The sequence below is a fragment of the Lindgomyces ingoldianus genome (assembly GCF_010093535.1).
Source record: "Lindgomyces ingoldianus strain ATCC 200398 unplaced genomic scaffold BDR25scaffold_5, whole genome shotgun sequence".
In the NCBI taxonomy this organism is placed as follows: Eukaryota; Fungi; Ascomycota; class Dothideomycetes; order Pleosporales; family Lindgomycetaceae; genus Lindgomyces; species Lindgomyces ingoldianus.
The window spans coordinates 1593836-1621287 of NW_022985166.1; the positions used below are offsets into that span (position 1 = coordinate 1593836).

Below are 27452 nucleotides of genomic sequence, written 5' to 3' on the forward strand. Positions count from 1 at the left end.
TTCGTCCAGTGTGTCGCAACGGAGACACGACTTAAAGCCTCCGTTTTCGGAGGCGCAAATTGCACAAGCCGGCACAGTGTGCTTAGATGAGATACCAAAACCAGGGAGTTGGCCATTACGCATTTTTAAGCCTATCAGCAGTTTAGAAAGGTGTATCCTAGTTTTCTTCTCCGGCTGTGGAAATGCGGCTCGAGTGCATGCGTCACTTCATGTGGGAAGGTCTTAAGCATCCAAGGGCAGATTGAGGTCTTGTAGTACGCTGTGTGAATGAGAAGAGGCGCATTGAACGATAAGGGTGCTGGGAAGGAGCAACCTCTATGCAGGGTCCAGACGTCAACCGGTGATGCTCTTAGGTCAAGCTCACAGATCTAAATCAAGATATTAACATATCTTTGCTAGCTGCAACATTCTTTCAAACCGATCCGTCTCATGTATGCTACTCTAAATCAATACCTCAAAGTCATGTCCAACGTCCTTTCAATCCAATCCCTCTCGTGTAATTCTCTTCCCCACCACGAATTCATTAGTTCTAGTACTTAAGGGTGGTCATCATCTCTGTTTCACAATCCCATCGTCTCAGATCGCGCACTTACCAGCCTGAGAAAATCCTCACGATCCCACCAAAAGACAGCTCGAACAACCTGAAGATACTCCGTACTAGCGTATCCAGGCAACAGGCTTGGCAAGGCTAGGCAGGTCGATTGACAAAACCCTCGACGTAACGACTCCGTACATCTCTCCGTCCGCCAAACTGAAATGAGCTGTCTGAGAAGGTTTTTTCATTCATTCTCTCTGATCGTCCAATTTCATAAAGAAACCCCAAAGTTGATGTGTTCATTGCGAGATTGTATTTATAGTACGCGCCTCGCCCCACACTAAAGGCTTTGCTCGAGTGCCAAAAACGCTGGATTTCTTGAAACTGCGCCTTATTCAGGATCTTAGGTGTCGTGGCTGTGATGTTTCATAGCCTGCACGGATCGCGCTGCTTACGTTGTCACGTGACTGGCTGTCCTACACTCCAAGGTCTATTGAAATCTGAAGTAGCTTCAAGTAGAAGTTCTCAGACTGAAAATCACTGACTGGTGGGGAGGGACAAGATATGGTTAGCAACTGGGATGAAAGGTCTATCATACCTCAAGTGTCTTTAGACTTCACATTGCTTCAGGCACATAGTAGGCCTAAACGCATAATTCCGCAGCGCAACAGCCGCCCCCTCACTCATACTGAGGCTGCCACATCGAGGATTCCTTCGTGCTACAGTCCAATGGGGCACAGCACTTGCCAGATGATCCATCACACAAGGCTCATAAACTATTCACCACGCCCCACTTCACGATGGCTGTCTCCCTCCAGCAACTTCGCTAACGCTGCCCAATTCCTCAATTATTTTCCCTCTAGAGTTCGACTATGCCGTCTTCCAGCCTCCTCCGGGTAACTGTTCTCTCATATCTAATCTTCATTACCGCAATAATCATCCTCGCGCTGTCTCTGGCCGAAATTGTGATGGAAGCGAAAGTCTTAACTGCCTTTTCCAGCGGTCTACAAGTCCAGCTACCGGGGACAAGTTTAGCAGAATGGTTGTTTATCCCATTGCGTCCGATGAATCTGGATACCGGTCCGACAGAAGCGATTTTTGTGGCAGGTGCATTCGGTGTGGTGTGTGGGTTGTTCGAAGTGGCATGGTTGCTGGCTATTTGGTTTGGAGTTAAGGGAGTTGTGGTTAGTATCGTCTCTTTCTCTACCTCTATAGTCTACGTATTGTGTAGTGTTTGACTGGGCTAAATCAATGTTATGGTATTAGATCAGAATCCTGGGCCGCATTGCCTGCATCATCACCTTTGCTGCCACAGCCGGCGACCTGGCTCTCTTAGCGTACGTCTTGGTAGTCGAGTCGAAAAACAAGCTACCAGACCTCTTCCTTCAATGGCGGGATTACGACTTCACGAGGGAGTACTGGGTCTGCAAAGCCCTCCCCAGTAGAATCGTGAATGCGGAAGACTTGTACGGCTTTCCTGTATGCCAGCACGCTGTAAGTAGTGGCCAACATTTGTCGACTAGAGAGAGAAATGTAGTTGATGGGCACTTTAGAGAGCTGCGAGATATGTGCTTATTCCGCTTTCGATACTTTTAACCGTGCTGTGCGTGTTGAGTGTTGTGCAGGCTTGGAGAAGTGGAGTTTTGGGTTCTCTGAGAGAATCGAAGAATGACCTCGAGAAAGGCAAGGGGGATGTTAGATATTCGTACGGTAGAAACACAACCGTGGCAGCAGTACCACAGCAGAGATCGCGAAGAGAAGGGCCAGCACAGGATAACTTACAAAGAAATCGTTTGTCCCTTTTAGGGTTTTATGCTAGAATATGAAGTCACGAATTTAAAAGTTACCCTTCCGCAGATTTCAATATTTCTATCGAAACCTAACATGTTCCTAATTTGCGGTCGGCTGAACCAGGTTGTTTCCTGTAGGTTGTTAGCACACAAGAAGAAGAATAATTGGGGATGAGGTGACATACTTCCACTAAGATGGAGGGTATGCTCGTTGTAAAAGGCCCCCCTGAACCTGTGAGGGAATAGAATAGGGGCAGTCATATCGAACCCATTCGCTGGTCTTCCGACTGGGTCTGACATTTGCTTGTCAATCACGACTTTTTGTGTCTACCTAAACTCACCAGTCGTCATCTAAAATCTACTGGCCTGAAGCGTCTCTCGGCAGTCGGGTATTGGAACAGCTGACTTCGCTTGGGAATATTCTAGGCGCAATGCGGTTGACACGAACCTTCGTCTGCACGAAGTTATATGCAAGCATCCGGGTCAGCTGTGGAAAGGTGGCCTTACTCGAGGCATCGCAAATTGAACCATGCTGTTTCCTTCCTACACCTGGAAATCCTCCACACGTTTATAATGGTGGAAGTATATTTGGGGTTAACTTCTCTTCCCTTTGCAAACCTTGACAGAAATGTGACAGACATAAGGTACGCTCTTTCGACATTGGTCTTGAACGTATTAGCCCAGATTTCGGGGATAGACTTCCAGAAATGATCGGAGATAGCTTGCGGGTCGCTAATTCTAGGATGGCCTGAGCCTGAATATTTGGTAATGTCATCTCGAGCGATGTCGGAGTTGTTGAGGAGTAGCCAGATGCCCTTCAGCCCTTTCTAGGAAATCTCGTTATGCAATTGCTCGATATCCTCCTTATCGCTAACATTGCCTTGGAGGCTACATGTCATATTAACAATCGTCCAAGGCAAGGAATTAAGGTGCGCCTAAGGATTTATCTGGCCGGGCCCAGTGTCATAAACCTCGTCTGATATTTTGAGGACTTTGTCTTGTCTCGAGGATGTGATGTATGTGCACTGCTCCATTAGCTATGAGAGCCTAGGCGATCATCAATCTAATTCCTGTGCTACCACCTAGTGCTATTGCAGCGACATGGGGCGTCGAAGAGCTTCGAAGCTTTCAATTACTTATTATCCGCCTTACCTAAGCTTATATTTCTAGCGATAGTAAATAACGATCTCGGAATGAAGGAATCGTGAAAAGAGGGAGCTGCACGAGAGAAGAGGAGAAGCGTGACAACGAACTATAATGGAAGAGGAGGCCTAGAGAACCACACTGCAGGAACGACAGAGCGCCGAAATGTGAACAGCATGGCATCTGAGAGGTGGTTTGACTAAAAAGAAAGGGGCCAGTCGCGTCGATGCTCTTTCAGATTCCGATCCGACTTTCCCGTGGCGACGAGTATGGAGAAATGGCATTCCATACAAATAGCCGAGAGTGTATACATGAGCTAGGTTCTGGGCAGCCGAAAGGGATGCGGCGAGAGGAAGTGGGTGTTGCGACCTCTCGGTCAGGACGAGAGATCGCAGGACATGGGTCTAGGCGTCTGCACACATGTTTACGAACCAAAGTTACAAACCGAACGAGAATTGAGCCCAAGGGTAGCCCATATTAGATAGAAAGCGTGCTCAAGGATGATGAAAGGGGCCCAGTTGCGGCAGGTGTTGTGTGACAAAATCCGAGCTTCACCCGCAGCGGGTCCGAAACACATCATTTCCAACACAACTCCAGGCTTCTTGGACGAAGAGAAAACAAGAACTCATCAGAACCACAGCTGGCAGGTCAATAATTCCACGTCTTGCGCCCTTTGCAAGCACGCAATGGGATGTTTTTGTCAGCCGTCGGGATTTGAACGATCTGATTGGCCAATGTTCGATTAATAAACCTCGGGAAGAGGCGATGGCATCATTGCCCATGCGTGAGGGGATCGTCGGAACGACACCAGACAGCTTGACACCATGTGTGCAACCTCCGCATTTCTAATCCTCGTGAAGCTATATAAGGCGACCGAGTGCGGATGATGGATCGATATCTCAGCTCTCAAGCAGCTCACCTTTTAAGCTATTAACAGCTAGCAAGCAACAAGCATTCATACAGTTCCCTATCTAACAAACGACGACTATAGAAACTACGTTCACGCGATCGATACTTCGGAATACCTCTCGGCCATTACCGGCTAGACTGCAGCGCAGAACCTCCACACTCCGACCCAACATGACGACCGCCGCTCCCCGCCCAACCCCGGCTCACGAGCTCTCCACCTCACAGCCGGCCGTCTCCGCCTCAAAGTCCACTGATGTGAACTTCCAAGGGCTACCAATCCCCCGAGGATCTGTCATTGCGTCGCTCTCCTTCTATCAAGCCCCTGCCGATGGCTCGAAACCGTACAATTTCGTCGAGAAGCAGCCCGAGGGTGTTCCTCAGAGGAACTTTGGGGAGGCATGGAATGAGGTGAAGGTGGACGATCTGAGGGGTCAGGAGAACAAGTTCAACATGGAAAACAATGCCTTTGCCACTCTATCCAATATTTCCTCAGAGGAGCACGAATTTTTGAGAGATGAGAGGATACGACAGGTCTACTACCCGGAGGTCGAGAAGCTGCTGCTGGACACCGTCCCCGGTGCGAACCGGGTCTTGCTCTTCGACTACACAATTCGACGGTCAACGCCCAACGCCGAGCGGGCACCCGTCGTTCGCGTCCACATCGATCAAACTCCCGCTTCCGCTGCCGCCCGTGTGCGACACCATCTCCCAGATGAAGCCGAGAAGCTCCTGCAGGGCCGTTACCGCATTATCAACGTATGGCGTCCACTAAACGGTCCCGTTATGGCCCATCCTCTAGCTGTCGCCGATAGTGCTACCGTCAATGACGCGGATCTCATTGGTGTGGAACATAGGTATCCTGACCGCACTGGGGAGACGGCGGCTGTTCAATACAACCCCGAGCAGAAGTGGTATTACTGGTCTGGCATGACCAACCAGGAGAGGCTCCTACTTAAGTGCTTCGATAGTGACGAGACAGTTGGCGCATGGGGCAGAGTTCCACATACAGCATTCGTCCATCCTAATACACCCGAAGGCGCTATTGGGCGAGAAAGCATCGAGGTGAGAGCTTTAGTATTTGGCTAAGCTTGCATTAGAGGGATCTTGATGAATTATGAACCAACATGTCATTATTTTAGTATCTATATTCTCTCTGGTTGTATATTTACCTCAAATGTCATGCTTCATCAACTTGTCTTTGCTCCCTAGGTTGCCTTGTCTTTCCTCGTCCACCCAGCCTGATAATTTCCGGCGCTTCGAAGTCCAGACGCATTCCTGCGCGTGTGGTTCCTACTGTAATTTGGTCCTAGGTTTCGTTAGTTTTCAATATCCAGTCAGACTCATCCGTCGACTCCAGCACTCACCGCTGGTGGTGGCTGTCTCCACCTCCAATCTTGCCACGCAAACATGACCAAAAGCGCCAAAGCACAAACAAAGATAGGGATTGAAATCCATCGTGCAGCTTTCTGTCCATTTTTCATTGTCAGTCAGATCCTTCATTCACCTATTACATATCTCATCGCCATCCACGCCATTCTACCGGAAATCTGTGCATACCGCTTCCACGCAAGCTCTCCCCGCCCACACTTCCGACCCCTTCATCGCCACAGGAAGCATACGACAAGCCGCACTCTCGGTCGTACATTCGAAATTGCCACCGCCCTTTTGTGAGTAAGAACACGCTACCGCTCGGCCCACTCCATCATTGCAGAATCCGTATATCATTACTACAAGGCTAGAAACCATGGTCGGGCCGATGAGGCCGGTGTAGAAGGCTGTCCAATGCATTGGCATTTTCTGAGGACGTGGTCAGTTGAGCGCATGGCGGGATCTCGGAGGTCAGCGCTGGAGGAGAGGGTGGGAGGAGGTAGGGGAGGGGGAGGAGGGAATGGTTTAGTATACCACATGAACATTCCCCGGTATCCTCCTCCATATCAACCACCAACCCGCCGTACAAAACACCGTCACTAAAATCGAATTACTAAATGTAAAAAGCATCAAGTCCCCAATAGCACTGTCCTGGGTGAGGCCATAGTGCTGTGGGCTATCTGCCTTAACACCTTTTGGCGTCATGAATATATCAAGGCCTAACCGTGTGTTCGCTCGGATAATAGCTTCGGCGTGCGAGGATAGAGCCACGGAAGCGATGCTGAGGGTGAAGAGCAGGATGGTTGGGATGGGGGTCAGGTAGAGCAGGGGACTATGGTGGAGTATCGTGGGCTGGAGAGGGCCGATCCAAAGGGGTGGGGAGGAAGGGGCGGCGGTGGTCATTTTTGGGAGATAGGACAAGAGATCCTGAAAACTGTGGATGACCTCGCGAAAGCTGTCTGCTGGGTCCGAGTTCTACCATTCTTGTGTATGTTGACGCCTGGATGGATCTGATTGGAAGGATTCAGACCCCACAGCCCCATCCTTCCAAGATTTCTGACCGGAAAATGTGGAGCAAACTCCCCTCGTGTGAGGCTGATTTCCGGTGGAGAAAAAAGAATTCGGGAGGGGTCAATCATATTTGCGTAAAGAAACTTTGGCCGGCGTGTTCTCGTACTCAAATTTCTTGTTTCGTCTCAAGTGTCCAGTACCAAAGGGGAGTAACTCCCTCCGGGAATATTCCCGTTTCTTTTCCAGAAATACACAAGATGCACGATTAATAGCGTCAGGGATAAAGCCAGGATTCCGATTGTGCTTCCGCGTGCGGTTTTCTTTTGTGGATAATGGTCAGCGAGGGGGGCGCGCTTTAGTATTGCAAATCACTTAGTAAAAGATAAGTTGCAAACAACTCACAGCTTCAAAGCAAAGGAATCTCCAAGACACCGAGTCTTTAGGCCAATGCTCGGGAAGGAGGTTGCAGACTGCAGATTGGTGTGTACAGGACATGCTATGTTTTCCTGCAGCATCGCGGATGTACTGACACCCGGATTTCATTTCCTGGCCTCCCGATGAGGCCCAAAGGTTAATGAAGAATGAGAGTACGACTGTTTCTAGAGATATGAAAACGCAGGCGGTGGAAATGGCGATTGCCGCCGTTGTCCAGAAGCGCGGTTTGATCTTTGTACAGACGATTCCGTCAGTCATTGCTAATAAACATGCTACAGAAATATTGGGGTAGGAGTGAGCGAAGAAAGATCATTGACATACATCTTCGGCCAGACTATTTTCTTCGCTGCCTCTCCCATTCCCAATACACCATGCTAAACCGGTGACTGTGGAAGCTAGAATCCCAGATGCCGCGGCGGAGATGATGAGGTTTGAGGGGAATGAGGTATATTCTAGAGGGATTTTCGAATAAACAGGACGACCGTCTGCCCATGGTGGGTAGGACACGAGGTCGATGTAATGGTGAGGCCATCGAGATGTTAAATCTATGCGAACGTGGGCTTCGAGCGAAAGACTTAGGATGGAGAGAAGAAGAAGAGAAATTGCAACGGTTACGATTAGCGCACCGTGGATATTGGACAGCTTAGGCATAGTGGAGGACGGTGCAGGGAAGAGGTGAAGGAGAGTCGGTGCCGTCTGAAAGGTGGAAAGAATGGCGGGCAGACTTCGTGCAAAACAAACCCTTGAAACACGCGAATCGCCTGCTTCTGCTGCGCCTCTCTGATACGAGGCGAGGCATCAGCTGCGTGGTTGTGGTCGCGCCATTTGGGGGCCACAATGGATTGGCGCGTATTTGCCTTAGTATGATGTCTGGTGAGGAGCACATAAATTTGGATATGGTTGATTGGAATATCCACGCGTAGGCATGAAGTATGAATGAGTGGAGTTAACTAAGGCACTGCTTCAGAAGGCTAATTCCAGGAGCCTTTCTTCGCCTCCCTCTCAGCCCAGGCCCTGAAATCGATTGGCTTCTTGCCAGTAACTTTTTCGAAATTATTCTCATATGATGCCTCACTACCCTCCTTTGCGGTTATCTCAAGATAAGGTAGGAAGTTGGCAAAAAGCTCCTTGACGCCGACATTGAGATATTGCTGTACCATCTCTGACTGTGATTTGCGGACATGCTTAATCGGACGGTTGAGGATGTTGGACAAAGTTAATGCGACCTAAGAAAGTATCAGCTCAGATAAGAATCCGTATTAGAACTAAAGGAAGAAAAGTGTACCTGATCATGAGTCAACAATTCGGGACCCAGGATAAGGTAGTCCTTATTCTCCATCTTAGCCTTCCCCGTCAGAAAAGCGCATGCGGCCTCCGCAATATCATCTGCGGACACGAATGGGATTTTGCCGTCTTCAGCGGCGGAATAGATGGTCGATTCAGATTTGATAGCGTCACAGTGCAGCCACTCCGAGAAGTTCTCTTCGCGATAATATCAGCAATCGTCAGATTGCCGTCCCGTGGATTAGACTACTCACCCATGAACCATGTCGGTCTCAAGATAGCAAACTCCACCCCAAGCTCTTCAAGATGACTCCACACCTTCCCAACATACATGCCTCCTTTCTGTGCAGACGTTCCACCGCAAAGAACAAACTTCTTCACACCATATTGCTGGACCGCTAGATCAATGAACGTGTTCATATGTGGTGCGGGTTCCATGGTCTCGGGAGGAACCAAGTAGACTGCGGAGATCTCGGCTTGCTTGAAAGGGTTGGAGAAAGTGCTCTTGTCGAACCAATCCAGTTTGGTTGTTAAGAAGCTCTCTGGGAGCTCTGACACAGCGCGGCGCGTTGCAAGGACGTAGGGAACGCCGGCTGCCTTCAAGAGTTGCGCTAGGCGCAAGGAGGTTTTGCCAGTGCTTCCTGTGACTAAGATGGCCATTTCAAACGTGTAAAGATAGCCGGCGAGTTCTCCAAAATTCAATTCCTATGAAGAAATAAGGAACAGGCTGACTTTGAGGGGTGGGAACTGCTCTAAAGCCCAAGCTGGAGGTGGATAATTTTCTTTCCCAACATCTTGAAGTTAACATTTATACCATCAAAGGCCGGACAACTTGTGAACAGTTAAGTCCGGAATAAAGAAACATCATTACATATAATCCGGGCGCTCGCAATCGTAAAGACCGACCTCATACCCATCGTGGATGTAAGATATGAACGATGAGTAATAGGAGAAGGGAGGTTCCAGTAGGTCCGACCGGCCGACCTCAACTCCGATGTTTTGAGGACCGACGGGCCAATGAAAATGAACTAGTGAATAACAAGCAACCACGACGCCTGCCGGAAGTCTTCCGCTCTTCTTTTTGACTTGTACTCAGCAGTCTACTTCTCTCAAACCGTACTTTAGGGTATCGTAAGCAAACATCATCTCCGAGAGACCCGCACAAATAAGCCTCCCTTCTTTTGAACAGGACCTTTAGTCTCCGTCCTGTTAACCAAGGAACTGTAATGACCTAGGTTTGCCCTATTTGCCACAGGGGCTCGATCTCCAGGCACATTTATGTTTTCATGCAAAGGAAAAGACTTTGAGCCACGACACGAAGAAGGGAACCAGAGGGAAGTCCTCGAAACCAGGAGATGTCTTGTCGATGCAACCAAACATGAAGGTGATAACAAAGCTTACTGTCCGTACGCAGCAGCAGCGTTACGGTCTGGATACTAGTTATCGCGCGAGAAGGATCAAGTAACTATGCCACGTAATGCTCGTGCGCGAACCTCCGTGCGCGAACATGTAGATATTCTTCTTTTCATCCGTACGCAAAAAAGGAAGACAAGCAATGACCAGAAATCTGTTGCCCACCCTACCTACTCCGTACGCTGTGCACACCGTACACTACTCTTACTCTTGCTACTTAAGTGCTCATACCATAAGCAGCTAGCTGAAAGAGCCCATTCAACACTTACCGCATCTTCGGACCCGGCCACCTTAACTCGCTACCGAATCGTACAACTTTATGAGCTTCGCTCCACCGAATTCCCCCACCGCCAACAGCGTCTTCACTCCGCCATGTAGATGTTAGCCGGGAACAAGCGCGAACTCTTCAATGATGCCCTTCAGCTCCTTACTTTCGTAGCTAACCTTTGCTTCTTAAACAACCTTCACATAACCGATCAACTTTTGCAGGCCTGGATCAAAAGAATAATGTTGATCTACATTCGCATCCATGATGCTCTTGAGCTCCCCTGCTTCTTGCGCAAGCCTATCGAAGTTCAGTAACAATAACACCTCTTCGAAGTGATGATGGTGCTGAACCATGTCGCTCTATGCCTTGACATACAGTACGAAGTCGACAACATCCTTGGCGTTCTAAACTTTTTCGCATTGGAGATAAATTGCGTTTAGCCCACGCAGAAGAGTGTTGTGGACATTGGTCATATCGCATGCAATGTACAGAACGCCAGCATTAGTGGTCTACCGTTTTGTCAGGATCACGATGCTTTTGAAGAAGATAACGCTTACCGTAGGCGCTCTAGGTGTCCTAAGAGCTAGCATTAATCTAAAAGGCTGGTCCACCCATTGCATCGCCGTGTCTTAGAGTTTATCAAAGCAGCCGTTCGGTGGCAGAAGATGAATGCTGGATTTGAAAGAAAGCTGCTGCTCTCCTTGAAGATGGATGAAGAAATATATCTACCTCCTGAAGGCACGCAGCAAATATATATGCCTACATCGTTCCGCTGCTCCAGTCACTAAATCCAAACCCCCCGACAGCAGCCCCTTTGATGTCCACCACTACGGTTTCCTTGGATTTGTGCGCGCAGCCTCGTTATCGTTATGGTTAGCTAAATTCTAATATCGCAATATTCAAAGCAAATGAAGTTCCTCGATCCCGCCAACTCTCATTCTGATGTCCAAAAATAGCATACGGTGCTCTTGAACGAGAGAATGGGCAAATGTTGATGACGATGTTGGAAGCGAGTTGTTCGGTGCGGCTAAGGAGGGTTGGTAGACCTTGGTATCGCTTAATTAGCGGTTTAGTGTCCACGTTAGCGGCTCATTTCTCAGTGCTAAGCTCTTTACACTCCACTCTCGGCAGAATCTCCGCCGCAATCCAAGCATCGCACAGTGTTTCACGATGTTTGGGATCCAAATCTCTCAGAGAAATCCTCGAAGCCATCTCAAACTCCTGAGAACGTAGAGATGACAGATTCAGCTCTGGTACTCTCTTGTTCACACCGAAAGCGGTGCCACAGCTGCGAAGGGAAGACTGCAGTTGAGAGTGACACGATCTGGCAGGCACAGATAGCGATGGGCGGCGGGCGATGAATGAAGGACCAAAGGTGATGGAATTGAGTTACCACAGGATTACTAAAGGAATCACTGCAACAATGAGGCGGGTATAGGAAGTAGGCAAATATTTCATAGTCACCAGGTCAAACATTTCGTATAAGATTGAGAGAAGTGTTCCTTTCTAGCTTGCGTGCCACCCGCATCCTCCCGCAAATCCACCTCTGCCTTATCGATACTATGTCAACTATGATAAGCATGTGCTTTTCGCGTATCGCATGACGACCTCACTCCAATTCTACAATAGAAACTCGTTCGTGCAACCTGTGTCCCTCCATAAACAACCGTCCGTTTCAAAACATCTTGAACCACGATCCCGGGCAAGACATCACCCCTCATTCGCCGCCAACACCACAATTTCCTCCCTTCAAATTTCCGACTCCAATCTGTGTCGCACATGGCCTTCCTTTCCCAGCTTATTCTGTCGCGACTATGCTGTGGCGGGGTTCTCAAATTAATTTATTAACGACGTCATATGTCTAATTCGAGTGGTGCGAAACAGCCGGGCACGGGCGATTCAAGCTCCCACAGGATGCCGCTCTGCGCACTGCAATTCCAGGCAGAGCAGACACGCCATGCTTAATGAATAGCAAGCCTGACTTCTACATGCTCTTATACTGCCACGTCTCGCGATTGCTGTTCTGATGATCTGTTCTGAGGGTCCATTCTTGAGATCCTCTCAAGTCAAATCCAGTGAGAAGATTTCTTTCCAGTCGTTACTATTCCCTTCCCGGACGAGTTTGTCCTGCCACTCTTTTGTTCATCTATCGATTTGGCAGTCCCTTACTTGCTTCTTACCAACTGTGTCACCTGGTCGCTCCTTCACTTTCTACAATCTTGCATTTGATCAGATCTATTTACCCTTCACCTCGACCAAAACGACCAAAACCTCTCGCATACCTTTCCTACACTCTCAGAGACACCTCACCAACTACAATTACGACACTTCAACCACAATGCACGCCCTCACTATCCTCTCCGCCCTTCTAGCCACCGCCGCCGCCCTCCCCAAGCTCACCGAACGGGCCAGCAACTGGGTCCCGGCCCCAAACTCCACAGTGACGTGCACCCAATCCGACAAAGTCATATCCTTTGTGGTTGGTCCACAGGAAGAAACAGTTCTCAACGATGCCTGCGCCGAAATGATGCCGCCTTGCGCCTACTCTGAACGTCTCAACGACACCAACATCGCGTGCTCCCAGACCATTTCCTGGGAGCTCCGCGGACCCAAGACTTCAACCCAGAACGCGAATGTTGAGATGCAGGAGAATGGGAATAAATTGAGTGGTTGGGCGGTGAAATGTAAAATTTTCCTGTAAACATTGAGATGCGGCATGTTGACCTGCATTAGTCTCTGTGACCCCTCCAAAGACAGATCCCCCCAACCAGATCATGTGGAGCAAATACGACTGCTATGGTTACTTCGCGCAAATAGTCGAGCCAATGGCTCCCCAAGGTTGCCACAACTCGATGGCATCAGGTATCGGCAGTATCAAGGTCGGAGGGGGCTCCTTAGCAGGCACAATTTTCAATATCGACATCGTAAAAGGCGAAGCAGACCTTAGCATTTGACCCTCATGCCGTTAGGGATTCCCTCTTAGAGCTGTGTGCACTAGGTTTTCAATTTCGATGCCGATGTGGATGCGAATGCATCCAACGGGTTGAGATTTACCCCACTCCCGGAAAGGGAGTATTCAGGGATCCGACGGAGTTGATTATGAGGTGTGCGCTAGGACCTTTGGATACCTCTTAGCCCTCTGGAAGGGTGTTATCTTCCTGTTCATATCTTTTTTTTCTTCTTGGAATACCACCGAGACACGATGCAAAATTCAATTGCTCACACACCAAATAGATTTTGAGTTTGAGTGCAAGTGTTTCAACGCTAACTCATTAAAGTTTCACTGACCTAGGAGAATGAGATGGTCTTGAAATCGTCTACCACAATTTAATCACTTTCACTGTGCATGATTTAGTGGGCAAGAGCTCTGCTCCTTTTAGAGGTCGAAGCTTTCAGTTCGATAATATCTGGGTATTCAAAGTGCCCTCTCAATGTCAGCAAAGCCACGTAGCCACGAGAAGTAAAGCTGACGCTAGTTAGAAGCTGACACTTCTAGTTTCCAAGACAGTAAGAGTCATTTAAGTCATTTCCCTGACCCAATACTATTAGGTGAAGAGAAATTCGATCTTCCATTTTGTTGGCACATAAGAGCTTGAGAGTTGGCCATCTAATTAGCCACCTTATCAGTGCCTCTAGCGTTACCCCACATCTGATATCATCCCATATTTCGTAGGTTGAGCAAAACCTAACGATCTCAATCATTGGCTTCGGTGTGGTATACTTCTTACAGTGCCGGAAGTTGTTCCGTGCATCCCAAACAAGGCTAATGTCCGTACGCAGCAGCAGCGTCGCGGCCTGGATACGAGCGATCGCGCACGAGCAGGATCACGTATCTATTATGTGCAAAAATCGGGAAATTTCTTAGCGTTCCTCAGATCTTTTTTTTCCTTACTAAAATTACATAGGAGATTATAATCTTAATAGAATTTTTAATATATTAATAAATCTTTCTTAAATATTATTAGTAAGTTAAAGCCTTAAGTTTATATAAAGATACTGCTCTTAGCTTAATTTTTAGAGTAACAGGACAACAATAGGCCTAAAACAGAAGGCTAGAGCAGCCCTAGCTACCTAGATGTGTTAAATTAACCTTAGTAGCAACTTACTAGCCTATTCTACACGTGTAAGGGCACAGGGCCTGTTAAGTAAGCGCAAAAAGACTGCTAGTAGTACTAAACTAAAGTTAGCGCGTTATAAGTTAACCTAATAGTAAGAGTAAAGTAAAAAAAGCTTACTATATCCTAGCGCCTACTAAGAGTAAGCCTGCACCTTAGAAAGTAGTAAAAGTAACTAAATAATCTGCTTCTTCTGCTCTAGCTTAGTAAGAAGCTATTCCTATAGTTTCTACTTATTACTCTAAGCCTAATACCTTATTTAATATACTTAGAGATAACTTTTTTTTACTACTAAAAAGCTTCTTTCTAACTTTTATTTTATCTTAGCCTACTCTTACTCCTACAGCTGCTAGGGAGTCTTCCCCCCCTAATTAAATAGTAGAGTTTAATGTTGCTGTATAATATTTAGTACACGTAAATAGTAATAAGGCTAATAGTAGGCTAGTAAATAAGGTTGTTTTTTAGGTGTTTTTCTTACTCTTACAAGTAGAGGATTAAGTTAATGCTATAATTAAGGGCCCTTTTATATAAGAGCATGTAAAGGCTTAAGATTTCTATATTACCTTACACACTATTTAATATAGGGCTAATAAGCAAGGGGCTAGCTAGCAGCTCTAAATAATAGAGGACTTTAGGCTTAGTAAAAAACAAAGGCTGTTCTTTAGCGTTAAACACTATATAAGGCGCCTTAAAGGTGCAGATAGAGTAGATATTAAAGTAGAAGTAAAGCTTATATATAAGGCAATAATAAAGGCCTTTCTACATAACTAGTTAATAAATAAGCCTTTATCTAATTCTCTTATTACTTTAGGCTATAAAGAAAAGTTACTCTAGCGCATATAGCAGCTATTAAATAAGAATTATACCTATTAAAGAATTTAAAATCTTACTACTAGTATTAATAGCTAGAGTTAGATCTTTTATATGTAAGAGTGCTAGGTATTAACTTATAATAACTTTAAGCACTTTTACTATATTTACTAGGCTACCTATAAGCACTTTACTATAAAAGACGCTAATTTAGAGTTATAAGCTTAGGTAATTTTTAAAGGCTAAGCATATATAAATTAGCTACTAATAAAGCTTATATAATACTAGTAAACTTTAATAGGGAACTAGCTAAGAGTAAACCTACATAATATGTAAAAAAAGAAGTGTTATAGCTTTTTATTATCCTTAAGTAATAAAGATAAGCTTAAAAAGATAATAAAAGTAGCTAAAAAACATAAGATCTAAGTGTCACAGTATCCTCCCTAGATCCCAGACATAACTGTATTAGACGCGTACTAGAGTATTATTAGTGCACGTCTAACACAAACACAACACAACATAGACATAAACTTAAGTATAAACTGCCTTAACACTAACTAAACCTAGAATAGGCTTAATTTATACCTAAAGCGCTTAGACTTCTAAGCTAAGTATTTAATTACTAATTTCCTTCTAAACCTTTTTATTTCTTACATAATGTCTTATACCTACTATAATACCTTACATAGTAATTAAACTAGACCTTTATAAAGCTCTATAACCTTACTTATGCATAATTATAACATTATATTGTGTTAAAACTTTAGCTAAGAATAGCTTCTAAATTTAATCTAATAAGCTTAGTACTTGCATAACTCTAAGCTATTAAAGTAAGCTAAAAAGCTTTTTAAAAAGCGCTTACTTTATAAAAAAGCTACTATGTTATAAGCTTTAAAGCTTTTTAAAAGAACTTTAAAAAACAGCTTTGCGTTATTAAGTAGTCTATTTCTGCCTTAACTTTTGTTATAGTAGTAGAAACTAAGAACTTACTAGCCTTAAAGCTTACTTAGAAGTCTAGAGATAGCTTAACTTTTTTTACCTAACACTGCCTATAACTTATAACCTTTTTAATTTAGTAATAAAATCTAACTAACTCTCTAATTCTTTGCTGTTTAATAGAAAACAGAAAGACCTACCTTCTTTTCTACACAAGCTTTAATATAAACTTAAAGAAAATATAAACTAATTTCTTTCTAAACACTTTTAGTTACTATATGCCTACTTTTAACTTAACTATAATATAACAGCCTTAATTAACTTACTAATAAATAAAAATATTATTAACCTAGATTAATTTATAGTGTTCTTATAAGTAACTTATAAAGACTTAAATAAAAAGTTAACAGCCTTAAGTTACCTAAACACTTTATAATAAGAAAAAAAAAGCTTTACTTTACACTTTACTAAGTTCTACTAACTTACATTTAATATAGGCCTAAATAAAATAGGTCTAATTATAGCTTTATATAACTCCCTCTTAACTAAACTATAACGCGCTATAGTAGAAGAACCCCTTCTAAACAACCTTAACACATATGCAAACCTAATTACTACCTATAATAATAATATAAGGTTCCTCCTTATATAAGCCTTAATACGCCCCTAAACTAGCGCAGTTACAAATAAAGACTTTAATATAATAAAAATTAATTTAAATTATGCTCTAGTTAGTTCTAAAAAGCGTAAAGATTATAAAAAAAAAAAGTTAATGCTTTAAGTGTAGTAAGCATAGTTATATCTTTTAAAACTACTTTATTTTTCTTTTTTAAGTCTATGTAAGTAGTGCTGCTAGTACTTATTAAAGATTTTTACTATTTTAATTTTATTTTTATAAGGGCTTTAACTTATATTTAAGCCTTAATTTTTCTTGCTACTCTTAACATAGCTACAGCTATAGTAGTAGGAGCCTACAAAAAGGCTTGTCTTAGGGCTAAGTTGCCCCCTAGGACTAATTTAACACTAGATCTCTGCTAACCTATAGGCTAAGTCCCCTACTAATAACTAAAAGTACTAAGTTAATATTTCTATATATTTATAATAAAAAACTATATTAGCCTTAATATAAGCTCTTATTAACTTAGAAGTAAACAGCATAAGTTATATTAACAAAAAACTAGCGTGTAAACTAAATCTTTAATTAATACTGCTTACCTAAATAATTTACCTAACTAAATTTAATAGAAAATAACTTAAAAAAAGTTTTATTTTTTATACTATAACTATTATAATTACCTACTAACACTATAAGAAGCAGATTAAGCTTTATGTAATAAACATAGGACATTATAACCTAATTCTAGAATAACTATAGCTGTATTAGCATAAGGTTGCTTTTAATTACTAAAAGTAAGTTCTAAACTTTAACTCTTTCTAATGCTAAGATATATGCTTATGCTTACACTTAAACAACACTTAAATAGCACTTAATATAGAAGGTCTCTAGACCTACTTTCTAATAACCTAGAAAAAAACTACTTAAGTAAGGCTAATAAGCTAGGCCTTTTACTAAAATAGGCTATATAAAATAATTTAATAACTACTTAAACTTAAAAAAAAAAAAAGCTTTTAAAAAACTTTTACTTACCTAATTTAGACATAAACTAGGACTTAAACAGTAAATAGACATCTGCTACATAGGACCTGCCCTGTTTATAACTCTAGCTTAATAACTAGATTATAAAATCTACGTAGTTATAATTTCTAATATAAACTAAGCTTTAGCTCTCTAAAAACACACTAACTTAAAGATAATAGTCTCTTAAGACTACTATAACTTATTACATATTTTCTTCTAAGATAAGTCTAATAAGCTTTTAATATAATGTCTGTATAATTACTAAATAACTCTTAAGCCTAGTAAATAACCTAGTTATAGGCTACTATATAAGATGTTACTAAACAAATTAAAAGTGCTCTAAAAATACTTTAATAAGAACTTAAAAAAAAGGTTTATTTAAGCTAGCTTTTTACTAGTAGTGTTACTTATACTATTTATAAAAAAACCTAAAGGTAGGCTTTAATTTTATGTTAACTACTAAGAACTAAACACTATTACTATTAAAAACTAATACTTAATTCTTTTTTTACAAAAAACCTTAAGCTAACTAAGTAAAGCAAAGTATTTTATAAAGTTAGATATTATTACTGCCTTTAATAAGCTAAAAATAGTAAAGAGTAATAAGTAGCTAACAGCATTTTAGACTTAATATAGACTATTTAAGTACCTAGTAATGCCCTTTAGCTTAGCTAACGCGCTTAGTACTTTTTAACATTTTATAAACAACTTGCTTTAACCCTACCTAGACGTGTTCTACACTATGTATATTAATAATATTCTAATTTATAGTAATAGCTTTTTAGAGCATAAACAGCATATACACCTAGTGCTAAAAGCTATAGAAGAAGCAGGTCTGTAACTTAATATAGATAAATATAAGTTCTACTAATTAAAGGTTATGTATTTAGAATATGTAATCTTTATAAATAGCATCTAAATAAACCCTATTAAGGTTTAGACTATGCTAGATTAGTAATACTTAAAGGACATAAAGAATGTTTAAGCCTTTATAAAATTTACTAACTTTTACTAATAATTTATTAATAACTTTTTGTAGCTAGTAAGCTCTATAATTACACTTACTAAAAAAAGAGTTTAATTTAACTTTAACTTAAATTACTAATAGTCCTTTAACTAGCTAAAAAAAGCCTTTACTAAAGCTTTAATACTCTACTACTTTAACTTTAAACTACTAATACTTATAAAAGCTAATGCCTTAGACTATATAGTAGCAAGAGTTCTTTTCTAGACTAAGCTAGATAGAACTATTAGGCCTATTACATACTTCTTAAAAAGAATAAGTTTTATAAAAGGTAATTATAAAATTTATAACAAAAAATTGCTTACTATAGTACACTACTTTAAATAATAGCAACCTAAACTAAAAGGTGCAGCGCATCTAATACAGGTCCTATTTAACTATAAGAACTTATAGTACTTTATAACTATAAAACAACTTAGCTACTAATAAGCCTGTTAGTCTAAATACCTGTTTTATTTTAATTTTAAGATTACTTATTATTCTAGTTAAGATAAAGAGAAACTAGATACCTTTATAAGATAATTCTAAAACATCCTTACTTAAAAAAAAGTGTAAAAGGCTTAACACTAAACTCTACTTTAACTTAAGCTATTTTTAGACCTTAACTTAAATAAAATAGATTAGATAATTAATTAAATTATTACTAATAAGTATCTAAATAATAAATTTATCTAAGAAACTTTAGACCTACTTTAAAACAGCGCTAGTTAGTTAAAAAAGGTAACACTAGCTAACTATAAAAACTAAAATAGTAAGCTATATTACTATAACTAACTTATAATCCTTAATTCTAATAAACTAAAAATTAAACTACTCTAAATTATACATAACTTACCTATTAAAGGACACCTAGGCAGAGGAAAGACTCTTAACCTACTACAGAGAGAGTACTACTAGCCCTGCATGTTCTATACTGTACACTAATACATATTATGTTGCTATACTTACTGTAAAGTAAAGGCCTTTTAAAAAAAGTATAATAGCCTGCTTAAACTACTTCTAATCTCTAAATAAGCTTAGAAAGATATATTAATTAATTTTATTATAAACCTACTTTTATCTAAAAAGTATATAAATATTATAGTAGTTATTAATTACTTAACTAAGTATTAACACTTAATACTATGTTTTTTTATAACTGCCTTTAATATAGCCTAGTTATTCTACTAATATGTATAAGTTTACTATAGCCTGCCTAACATAATTATATTAGACAGAGGTACGCAGTTTGTCTTAGCCTTTTAGAATAAACTTTATAAATAGCTCTAAATTATTCTCTATCTATCTATAGCTTTTTACCTAGAGACTAATAGCTAGACTAAAAATGTAAACACTATAATAAAATAAGTCTTATAAGTGTACATAAACTACTAGTAAGATAACTAGGTAAAATAGTTAGCTATAGCATAGTTTAAAGCTAATAATATAACATCTAAATTAACATAAGTATCTTTGTTTTTAGTAAACTATAGATACTACCTCTAAATAAAATTTAAACTACTTATAAATACCCCCTAACTAACTTATTAATTTATATAAGTAATAGATATAAATAGACTTATTAATAAAATCTAAAATATATTTAAATATATTTATAAAAAGCTTACATAGGCTTAAGCTTTTTAATAAGAGTACATAAACTAATTTTAAACTTTTACCCTTGCGTATGCAGCTAGTAAGAAGGTCTAGCTAGACGCTAGAAATATCTAAATAAACTAATAATTAAAGAAACTTAATTAAAAAAACTTTAGCCCTTTTATAGTAGCTTATATAGTCTTATTATACACTTACTAATTAATCCTACCTAATAGCATAAAGATACACCCTGTGTTCTATGTATTATTGCTGCGCTAAGTAGCTCTTAAATCTAACTATCTACCTAAATAGCTAAACCTACTACCTAAACCTATTATTATAAATAATAAACTAGAATATGTTATAAAAGACATTAAATAGATCTAGTTTAATAAAAAAAAACATATTTATAAATACTTTATAAAATAGACTAGATATAACAAACTGTTATAAGAACTTATAAAAGCTTTATAAAAAAACTCTGTAGTAACTTAATTTTACACCTAATACCTATTTAAACTAAACTTGTACTCTAATAAAGACAACTTAATGCTAGAACTACTAATGTAAAGAATTCTCTTCCTAATAAAAGGGGGGGTACTGTTACAGTATCCTCCTTAGATCCTAGACATAACTGTATTAGACATGTACTAGAGTATTATTAGTGCACGTCTAACATAAATATAACATAACATAGACATAAACTTAAGCATAAACTACCTTAACACTAACTAAACCTAGAATAGGCTTAATTTATACCTAAAGTGCTTAGACTTTTAAGCTAAGTATTTAATTACTAATTTCCTTCTAAACCTTCCTGTTCCTTACACAACGTCTTGTACCTACTATAATACCTCACGTAGTAATTAAACTAGACCTCCGTGAAGCTCTATAACCTTACTCGTGCACAATCGTGACACTTAGAGAGACTATAGGCTATAAAAAAAGCAGCTAACAAACAGCAGAAAGCTTAGAAGATAAGAAAGTAAGCTTTTTAATAGCAGTAGCTTTAGCAGCAGTTTTAATTAACTAACTATAATATGTTAAGTCTAAGAAATCTGCTATTTTTATTTTTAAACATACTTTATTTACTTTTTACTTCTTTAACAGCTGCTTTTTGCCTAAAGACTTCTAAACAACTTATACTTATTCTAAGCTTAAGCCCTATTACTAGTAGCAGAAAGGATAACTTATAGGTGTTAGTAAAGAAGTTTTTTAAATAGCTTGTTAAATAATAACTAGTTAAAAATTATAAAGACTATATATAGGTAAAAGATGTAGTAATAGAGTAGAAGTAGACATTAAAAGATCTTAAAAAGATGTTAATTCTTTAAAGTAAATTATATATAGTAGTAGTAAAGGCTTTATTTAGGTTAAAGAATAAAATAGTATGTTATTTTTATAATAAGCTTTATTAATTTAAACTTAAATATTAAACTGCTTAAAAACTATTAAATATTTATAAAGTAATAAAGCAGAGATTAAGTGCTAAGAAAGGAATTTAATAGACTTAGAATTTTAATAAACATAGAGTTTTTAGTAGCTAAATAAGGTTAATTAGAGTTTAATGTCTTATTATTTTATAACTTAATATTCTTATAGTCTCTGTTATTCTAGGAATTCTTATTGCAGCCCTGTTAAGCGCTAATTTTAGCTCTTACCTAATTAAGCTTCTCTAGCTCTATATATAACCCTCTAGCAGCGTACATAAAGTGTTTCCTAGCAAAATAATTACACTTACTGCTCTTAATTATGTCCTTAAGGAACAAGCTAAAGCTTATATACTGCTACTAATAGTATAAATAGTTTCTTTTAATTTATACCTTTAATACCCTAAAAGTTAACTTAATAAGATTATAGTTAGGCAAGTATAGTAAAAGGAAACAAATAATGTAGCTAGCAGCCTTAAGAATAGTTGTAACAGCTTTATTTTAATAAATAAAGATGTTATTAAGAACTATAACTATAGGCTAGGTCCTGTAGGTTGCTTAAAGTAAAGAAAAAAAGCGCTGCTTAATTTAATTAATAAACTTTTTATAATTAAAATATTCTTTTTTTACCTTTATACAAGGCAGGTATCTGTTTACTGTATAGGCTAGAAGGATAGCCTACGTCTTCCTGCGCCTTATATCCTAAGTATATTAACTTTTATAGCCTATAGGCCTATAAGCCTTATGCTGCTAGCTAGTTTTCTTGTTAAAAATAAACTTATTAAAAAACACTAAATTATCCTACATAAACTAATAAAAAGAGTAATAGTAAAGCTTTTAAAGCTCTTTATTATAAGCCTATAAGAAAGGCTATAAGGTACACCTGCTTTATTTATGCTAGGTAAGGTAACAGGAGATTATAGATCTATTAACCTTTACGCCTCTTTCTATCTATAGCTAATAGGCTTATTTGTCCTAGTATCTTTATTTACTATAAATTAACTTTTTAAACAGAGCTTTACTATCTTTATTACTAATTTTAGAAGGTCTTCTAAGCTTTATAGTAGGTAGCTTATAAACACTACTATAAGCCTTAAAATTATTCTTTATATTATAAACTACATAAAAAAAATAACTTTTATAATTAGTAATTATAGTTCTAGGCTATCTAAGTAAGAGAAACTAATAAATGTTTATACAAACATAATTATTAAGCCCTTAAGTGCTTAGTTTAAGATATTAAGGTAATTAAGGCTAGCTAGGAAGGATAGAGACGCTATAAGCGCAATACATTGCAAACAAACGCGTTGTTACTTCTAAAAAAGTTAGTATAGGCGCTTTTTTATATAAACTAAAGGCTTTAACTTACTTAAGGCTAATCTAATTATTATTTATTAATATATTAAGAATTCTATTAAGATTCTAATCTCCTATACAATTTTAGTGGGGGAAAAAAAGATCTAAGGAACGCCAAGAAATTTCCCAATTTTTGCACACAATAGATCTATGTCACATGATGCTCGTGCGCGAACCTCCGTGCGCGAACATCTAGATATCCCCCTTTTCCTCCGTACGGAGGAAAGACAAGAGCAATAGAACCAGAAACATGTTGCCCTCACCTTACCTACCTCGTACGCTGTGCACACCGTACACCACTCTTACTCTTGCTACTTAAGTGCTCATACCATAAGCAGCTAGCTGTCGGAGCCCATTCAACAGCTAAACCTCTTCTTCAAGAGGGATTTTCCTCACATTCAACCTGCTCCCCAAGGAACTGCTTGCAGCGTTCGCGGTTGTGTAAAACGTAATGCGAGTCGTACAGTTCAGCTACGACGCTATCGCTATCTGTAAGATATACGAGAGTCGCGCGTCTGCTCCCAATATCACAGACAATAGATCCTGTCCCAAAATATCACACAAGATCTTTAAGCACTTATTCATCCTATCCCACTCAGATACTTCCACTATCCTCAACCACAGTCAGTACGGCAAGGGAGAATTTCTAGAACTGCTTTGAAATTGCTTAAGCTCACTGGCCATGTTTAAAGAGAGTTAGAAATCTGCCAGTCGCATCAGTCGATGTTCAGGAGTTTGGAAACTTCGCTTATGTATGCTTTGAAGAGGAGGTATTTGGACGGTCTAGAGAAGACGATACAAACCTAAATTTCTTATATTTAAGGCAGGCCCCACCTTTCGTACCCTTCCATTCTCTTTTACTATCATATCCTCTGCCTCGCTTTATCACGCTAACACTGATGCAGGAAGGAACTCTCCGTTGAAGAAATTTTGGGCCATCCACTGGTTTAAAGCTTGAACAAAATATCAGCACTTCATTCTGGAGCTATGCCCAGGTTCTTAGGAATGGAAAAACTTGCTAGTTCAGAGTCTATCCCTGTCTAGGAAGTCACAATGGAGATAGTGGAAAAGTCATGGGCATTACTCCAAGAGATCTCGTCTGGTATAAGGGGCATGATGGAGGACGGGTCAAAGAAGAATGCAGAAACCATCCATGAAACATTGTGTTCACTTCAAAGGAATGGCTTGGTTGATTTTCAATATCAGAAACTTCCTTAAAGCCTCCGATTCCAGGACATAAATATACGCCGGAATACGGTTGCTGAATTGTATCTGGAGACTTTCAAATGGATATATAGCAAGAAATTGACGATGGACTAAGTGTGCGCTAGAACAATTTTGCTCAGTAGCTTCGCTCTAAACAGGGTCTTTATTGGATTAGTGGTAAAGCAGGCACTGTCAAGAGTACGCTCTGGGATTTCTGATCCATAGCGCCAGAACCGTCAAACTTCTCCGACAACGAAACCTGCGAACCTGCGAACCATCGATATATCCGCATTCGTTTAGAGCTCCGATTGCCCAGTTTAACGAAGCGAAATGGTCTCTTCACTTGCCTGCATGAGCTACTCACTCAGAATCATCATCTCTCCGTCGGAATTCGTCCAATGTAGGTTAATTCGGCCAAAGTCAACTAGTCTGATTGGTCGATTCTGGAACTGGAACGTATCCTAATTAGTACTATCAAAACGTTTTTCATCCCTACTTACATATTTATTAACGGACTAGACGAAGCTAACTACACGGGTGGGCGCGGATTACTAAGTCTCCTTTGTCTAGCTAGCAATTTGGCTGGGTCGTTGATTGCAGACGGTACAGCTACTACCTACCTGCATTTAAGGGTGCAGGGCCTAACTAAGGACGACGTACACCATGGACAGAATTACGTGGGGGGAATGCAGCTGCTTGGCCTCAGAAAGTTCCGTTCACAGAAATGATGTCTCAGTCCAATCCATAGTAGATTTAATTGCTATCTGGTTCTATAGCTGCCCGGTGCGGCTTCTCTGGCTAAATAAAATAATTGTGCTGCCTTTGTCCCCGCCGGAAGACTTATCTGTTAAGTAATGGAAACGGCACCTGTTTGGGTGTGGTTGCCAATGGAGTTAGTTTGAGCGTTTCGTTATATTTTATTTATACCCCTTCACCTAAATATTCGCCACGCGAATGAGCATATTTCTATATACTCGAAGTGATATGCCAGCTTTGGCGAGGCAAAGATAGGAGTCGTCGTACCTGCAGAATTAATCGCGGGTTATATATTCATCGCGTGTTGGTTCCTCTTGCGGGATCGGCGCGATATCAGGGAGAATTGTATGTCGTCGAAAACCCGCAGCCTCAAATTACGTGACATCAAGGACGCCCCGCTACCAAAAGCAGTGCTGCTGTTGAAGTTGTCTTTGGATGACAATCAGAAAGTCACACACCTTCCCCCAAACAGCTTAAAGGCTCAGCGGATGTTGAATGCATATTCGCTGACATTTATTTTGCAAATCAACATCCTACAGCAGCTGATACATCCGTGAAGTCCAGCTGCAACTCTCCATTAACCGTTTCCAGAGAAGCCAAGCAAAGGAACAGAAGCGATTGATATACAAAGAGTGTACAATCCTAAAGGCCTTCTGAACCTCTATGACAGTTTTGATGAGAAAGAGTTGTGACCAGAAGAGGTGGAGCAACAAATGACTGAGGCCTATTTGCTGGTGCGAGTGTTGAAGCATAAAAGTGCTATAGAAGTTCTTGTCCCTCAAAACTGGCTTCCATACAAGCAGCCATTGCCTCTCTCCCTTCTCTAATTGATTCGTCGCCTCGACGGAATATGACGAGCTATTGCAAGCCACTAAAGCTATTGCTCAAGAAGAAAGAGAGGGCGGCATTCGATTCCAAACATGTTAAAATCAAAGATCGGACGAGAAGTATATTGCAGGAATACTAGCATAAAGCCCCATATTGCTGCCTTTAATTGGCGCCAGATCAGACATTCTGTATACATGGTACTAGTCACGGGAGCGTGAGTGATCTCATATCATACTTCGGTGGTCTACAAATCGAATGTTCGGCGCAGGCGCTTAAATCAATAATACGCCCGCTTGTCAACCTAGAATCCCCATCCTCGTTTGCCGCGCGAAAGTTCGGACATGGCCACCCGTTGCCCATGCATCGACTGATTCAATTCACTTTCTAAGAAACTTGGGAAGCTTCTCCGGTAGGAAGCAGAATTTGACGCTCGTGAGCGGCTAAGCGACGCAGAAATGTAGTGCATCTGCAAGCTACCTATATCCGGTAAGCTGACTGCGTGCATCTGCTGACCCACGTATCGTTCCATGCTCAGAAGGAGTTTTGCAGCATGACGTAAAATGTTAGCGATATCGCAACTTATAGTTGAACAAGTCCAAGCTAGTTGTAATTGAGCTGGACGAGCGGCTCGGCACAAAAGCTACAATCCCATTCTTGATATCACCGAGGTACTCGACTGACGCTCACCTTCTCTGGTGTGAAGAACGTTCGGCTGTCCTACCGAAGAGTGCTGTTCGGCCCGCTTTGGATGGCTTGCCCGTCGTCGCGATCGGGGGAAGCGGAAGCACGACCCCTGCAGAAATTCTGGGGCATCGCAAACCTTATTTTGAAGGCAGCGCTCTCGGTTACGAAGACTCTGTTTTCATGGCACGAATAGCTGATCTTTTCACATGCTTGTCTTATTTCATATTGCGAAATTGTCTAAAGGTGCCCAACACTTTTACTCGAGATAAGCAAGCTTGTGATTAAGTGATTATGTGGAAGGAGGGAGGGGGCCTTTTTCCCCTGCCCACAGGTTTCGTACTGTGAGGAAGCGAGGGCAAGGGCATCTCTCGTATTCAAATCCAGCCCTGTGGTTCCAGGATTCTGCAATCTCTTTTTGAGTCTGGAGTTTGCCCGAACTGAATATGTGCGACATAAATCGGTGTTCCAGGCCGATTTGCGGAGAGTTGATGGCGGCGGCGCCCATACTACATTTCACAGCAAGATAGATAGCAGGGAGCGCATAGCCAACACCTTCTGCAAACTCGCGCCAGACACCCTTTGCCCTTCTGTCTGGAATCGCACCAGAGCTACCCCTCGGGCTCATCGGTGAGACATAGGACCTACATGACAAGAGTTGGACAACCACCAATGCTTTCGCGGCCCAATTCCATTTTCAACCAGGCTGAGATAATGCATCTCGGATTCGGGGAAGGGGAATCCCAGAACCGAGAGCACAAGCCCCCTGTGGGTCAGAGGAACCCATGTTCCAGTGCATCATTGTATGCTTGAACTTACAAACGCGATGTGGCACAGGGAAGGGACTGACTAGCACGTTCCTTTCATTCGAAGAGGAGGTTCTTCCCCTTAGATAAACGGATTGATTCGTCTCTTGTCGGAAAAGCTGCCCAGGTTGAAC

At 40.9% G+C, this 27452-nt stretch overlaps 7 protein-coding genes across 7 annotated transcripts; 3 read left to right on the forward strand and 4 right to left on the reverse strand.

Annotated features, from left to right (window-relative positions):
- Nucleotides 1–1335: 1335 nt before the first annotated feature.
- BDR25DRAFT_350855 (uncharacterized protein) lies at nt 1336–2207 on the forward strand (the record flags this gene model as incomplete). The annotated part of the gene is made up of 4 exons (XM_033694772.1): nt 1336–1341; nt 1399–1728; nt 1802–2029; nt 2073–2207. 4 exons carry the CDS (start codon nt 1336–1338, stop codon nt 2205–2207), a joined length of 699 nt encoding a protein of 232 aa, XP_033552339.1.
- A 218-nt stretch (nt 2208–2425) lies between these two features.
- BDR25DRAFT_322670 (uncharacterized protein) lies at nt 2426–3646 on the reverse strand (the record flags this gene model as incomplete). Its single annotated transcript, XM_033692050.1, has 5 exons — nt 2426–2457; nt 2511–2652; nt 2732–2857; nt 2892–3057; nt 3579–3646. 5 exons carry the CDS (start codon nt 3644–3646, stop codon nt 2426–2428), a joined length of 534 nt encoding a protein of 177 aa, XP_033552340.1.
- Nucleotides 3647–4268: 622 nt separating this feature from the next.
- BDR25DRAFT_301139 (uncharacterized protein) lies at nt 4269–5576 on the forward strand. Its single transcript, XM_033689511.1, has one exon. The coding sequence runs from the start codon at nt 4549–4551 to the stop codon at nt 5461–5463; it is 915 nt and encodes a 304-aa protein (XP_033552341.1). The 5' UTR covers nt 4269–4548; the 3' UTR covers nt 5464–5576.
- Nucleotides 5577–5659: 83 nt separating this feature from the next.
- Nucleotides 5660–6794, reverse strand: BDR25DRAFT_103182 (uncharacterized protein). Its single transcript, XM_033683474.1, has 3 exons — nt 6280–6794; nt 5742–6174; nt 5660–5683 (listed from the first exon to the last, which is right to left on the reverse strand). Exons 1-2 carry the CDS (start codon nt 6646–6648, stop codon nt 5914–5916), a joined length of 630 nt encoding a protein of 209 aa, XP_033552342.1. The 5' UTR covers nt 6649–6794; the 3' UTR covers nt 5660–5683; nt 5742–5913.
- A 94-nt stretch (nt 6795–6888) lies between these two features.
- On the reverse strand, nt 6889–7905 carry BDR25DRAFT_103166 (uncharacterized protein). The gene is made up of 2 exons (XM_033683473.1): nt 7513–7905; nt 6889–7422 (listed from the first exon to the last, which is right to left on the reverse strand). Exons 1-2 carry the CDS (start codon nt 7840–7842, stop codon nt 7129–7131), a joined length of 624 nt encoding a protein of 207 aa, XP_033552343.1. The 5' UTR covers nt 7843–7905; the 3' UTR covers nt 6889–7128.
- A 186-nt stretch (nt 7906–8091) lies between these two features.
- BDR25DRAFT_301142 (NAD(P)-binding protein) lies at nt 8092–9498 on the reverse strand. The gene is made up of 3 exons (XM_033689512.1): nt 8730–9498; nt 8477–8673; nt 8092–8417 (listed from the first exon to the last, which is right to left on the reverse strand). Exons 1-3 carry the CDS (start codon nt 9133–9135, stop codon nt 8163–8165), a joined length of 858 nt encoding a protein of 285 aa, XP_033552344.1. The 5' UTR covers nt 9136–9498; the 3' UTR covers nt 8092–8162.
- Nucleotides 9499–12494: 2996 nt separating this feature from the next.
- On the forward strand, nt 12495–13110 carry BDR25DRAFT_310863 (uncharacterized protein; the record flags this gene model as incomplete). The annotated part of the gene is made up of 2 exons (XM_033691189.1): nt 12495–12840; nt 12890–13110. 2 exons carry the CDS (start codon nt 12495–12497, stop codon nt 13108–13110), a joined length of 567 nt encoding a protein of 188 aa, XP_033552345.1.
- Between the last annotated feature and the right edge of the window lie 14342 nt (nt 13111–27452).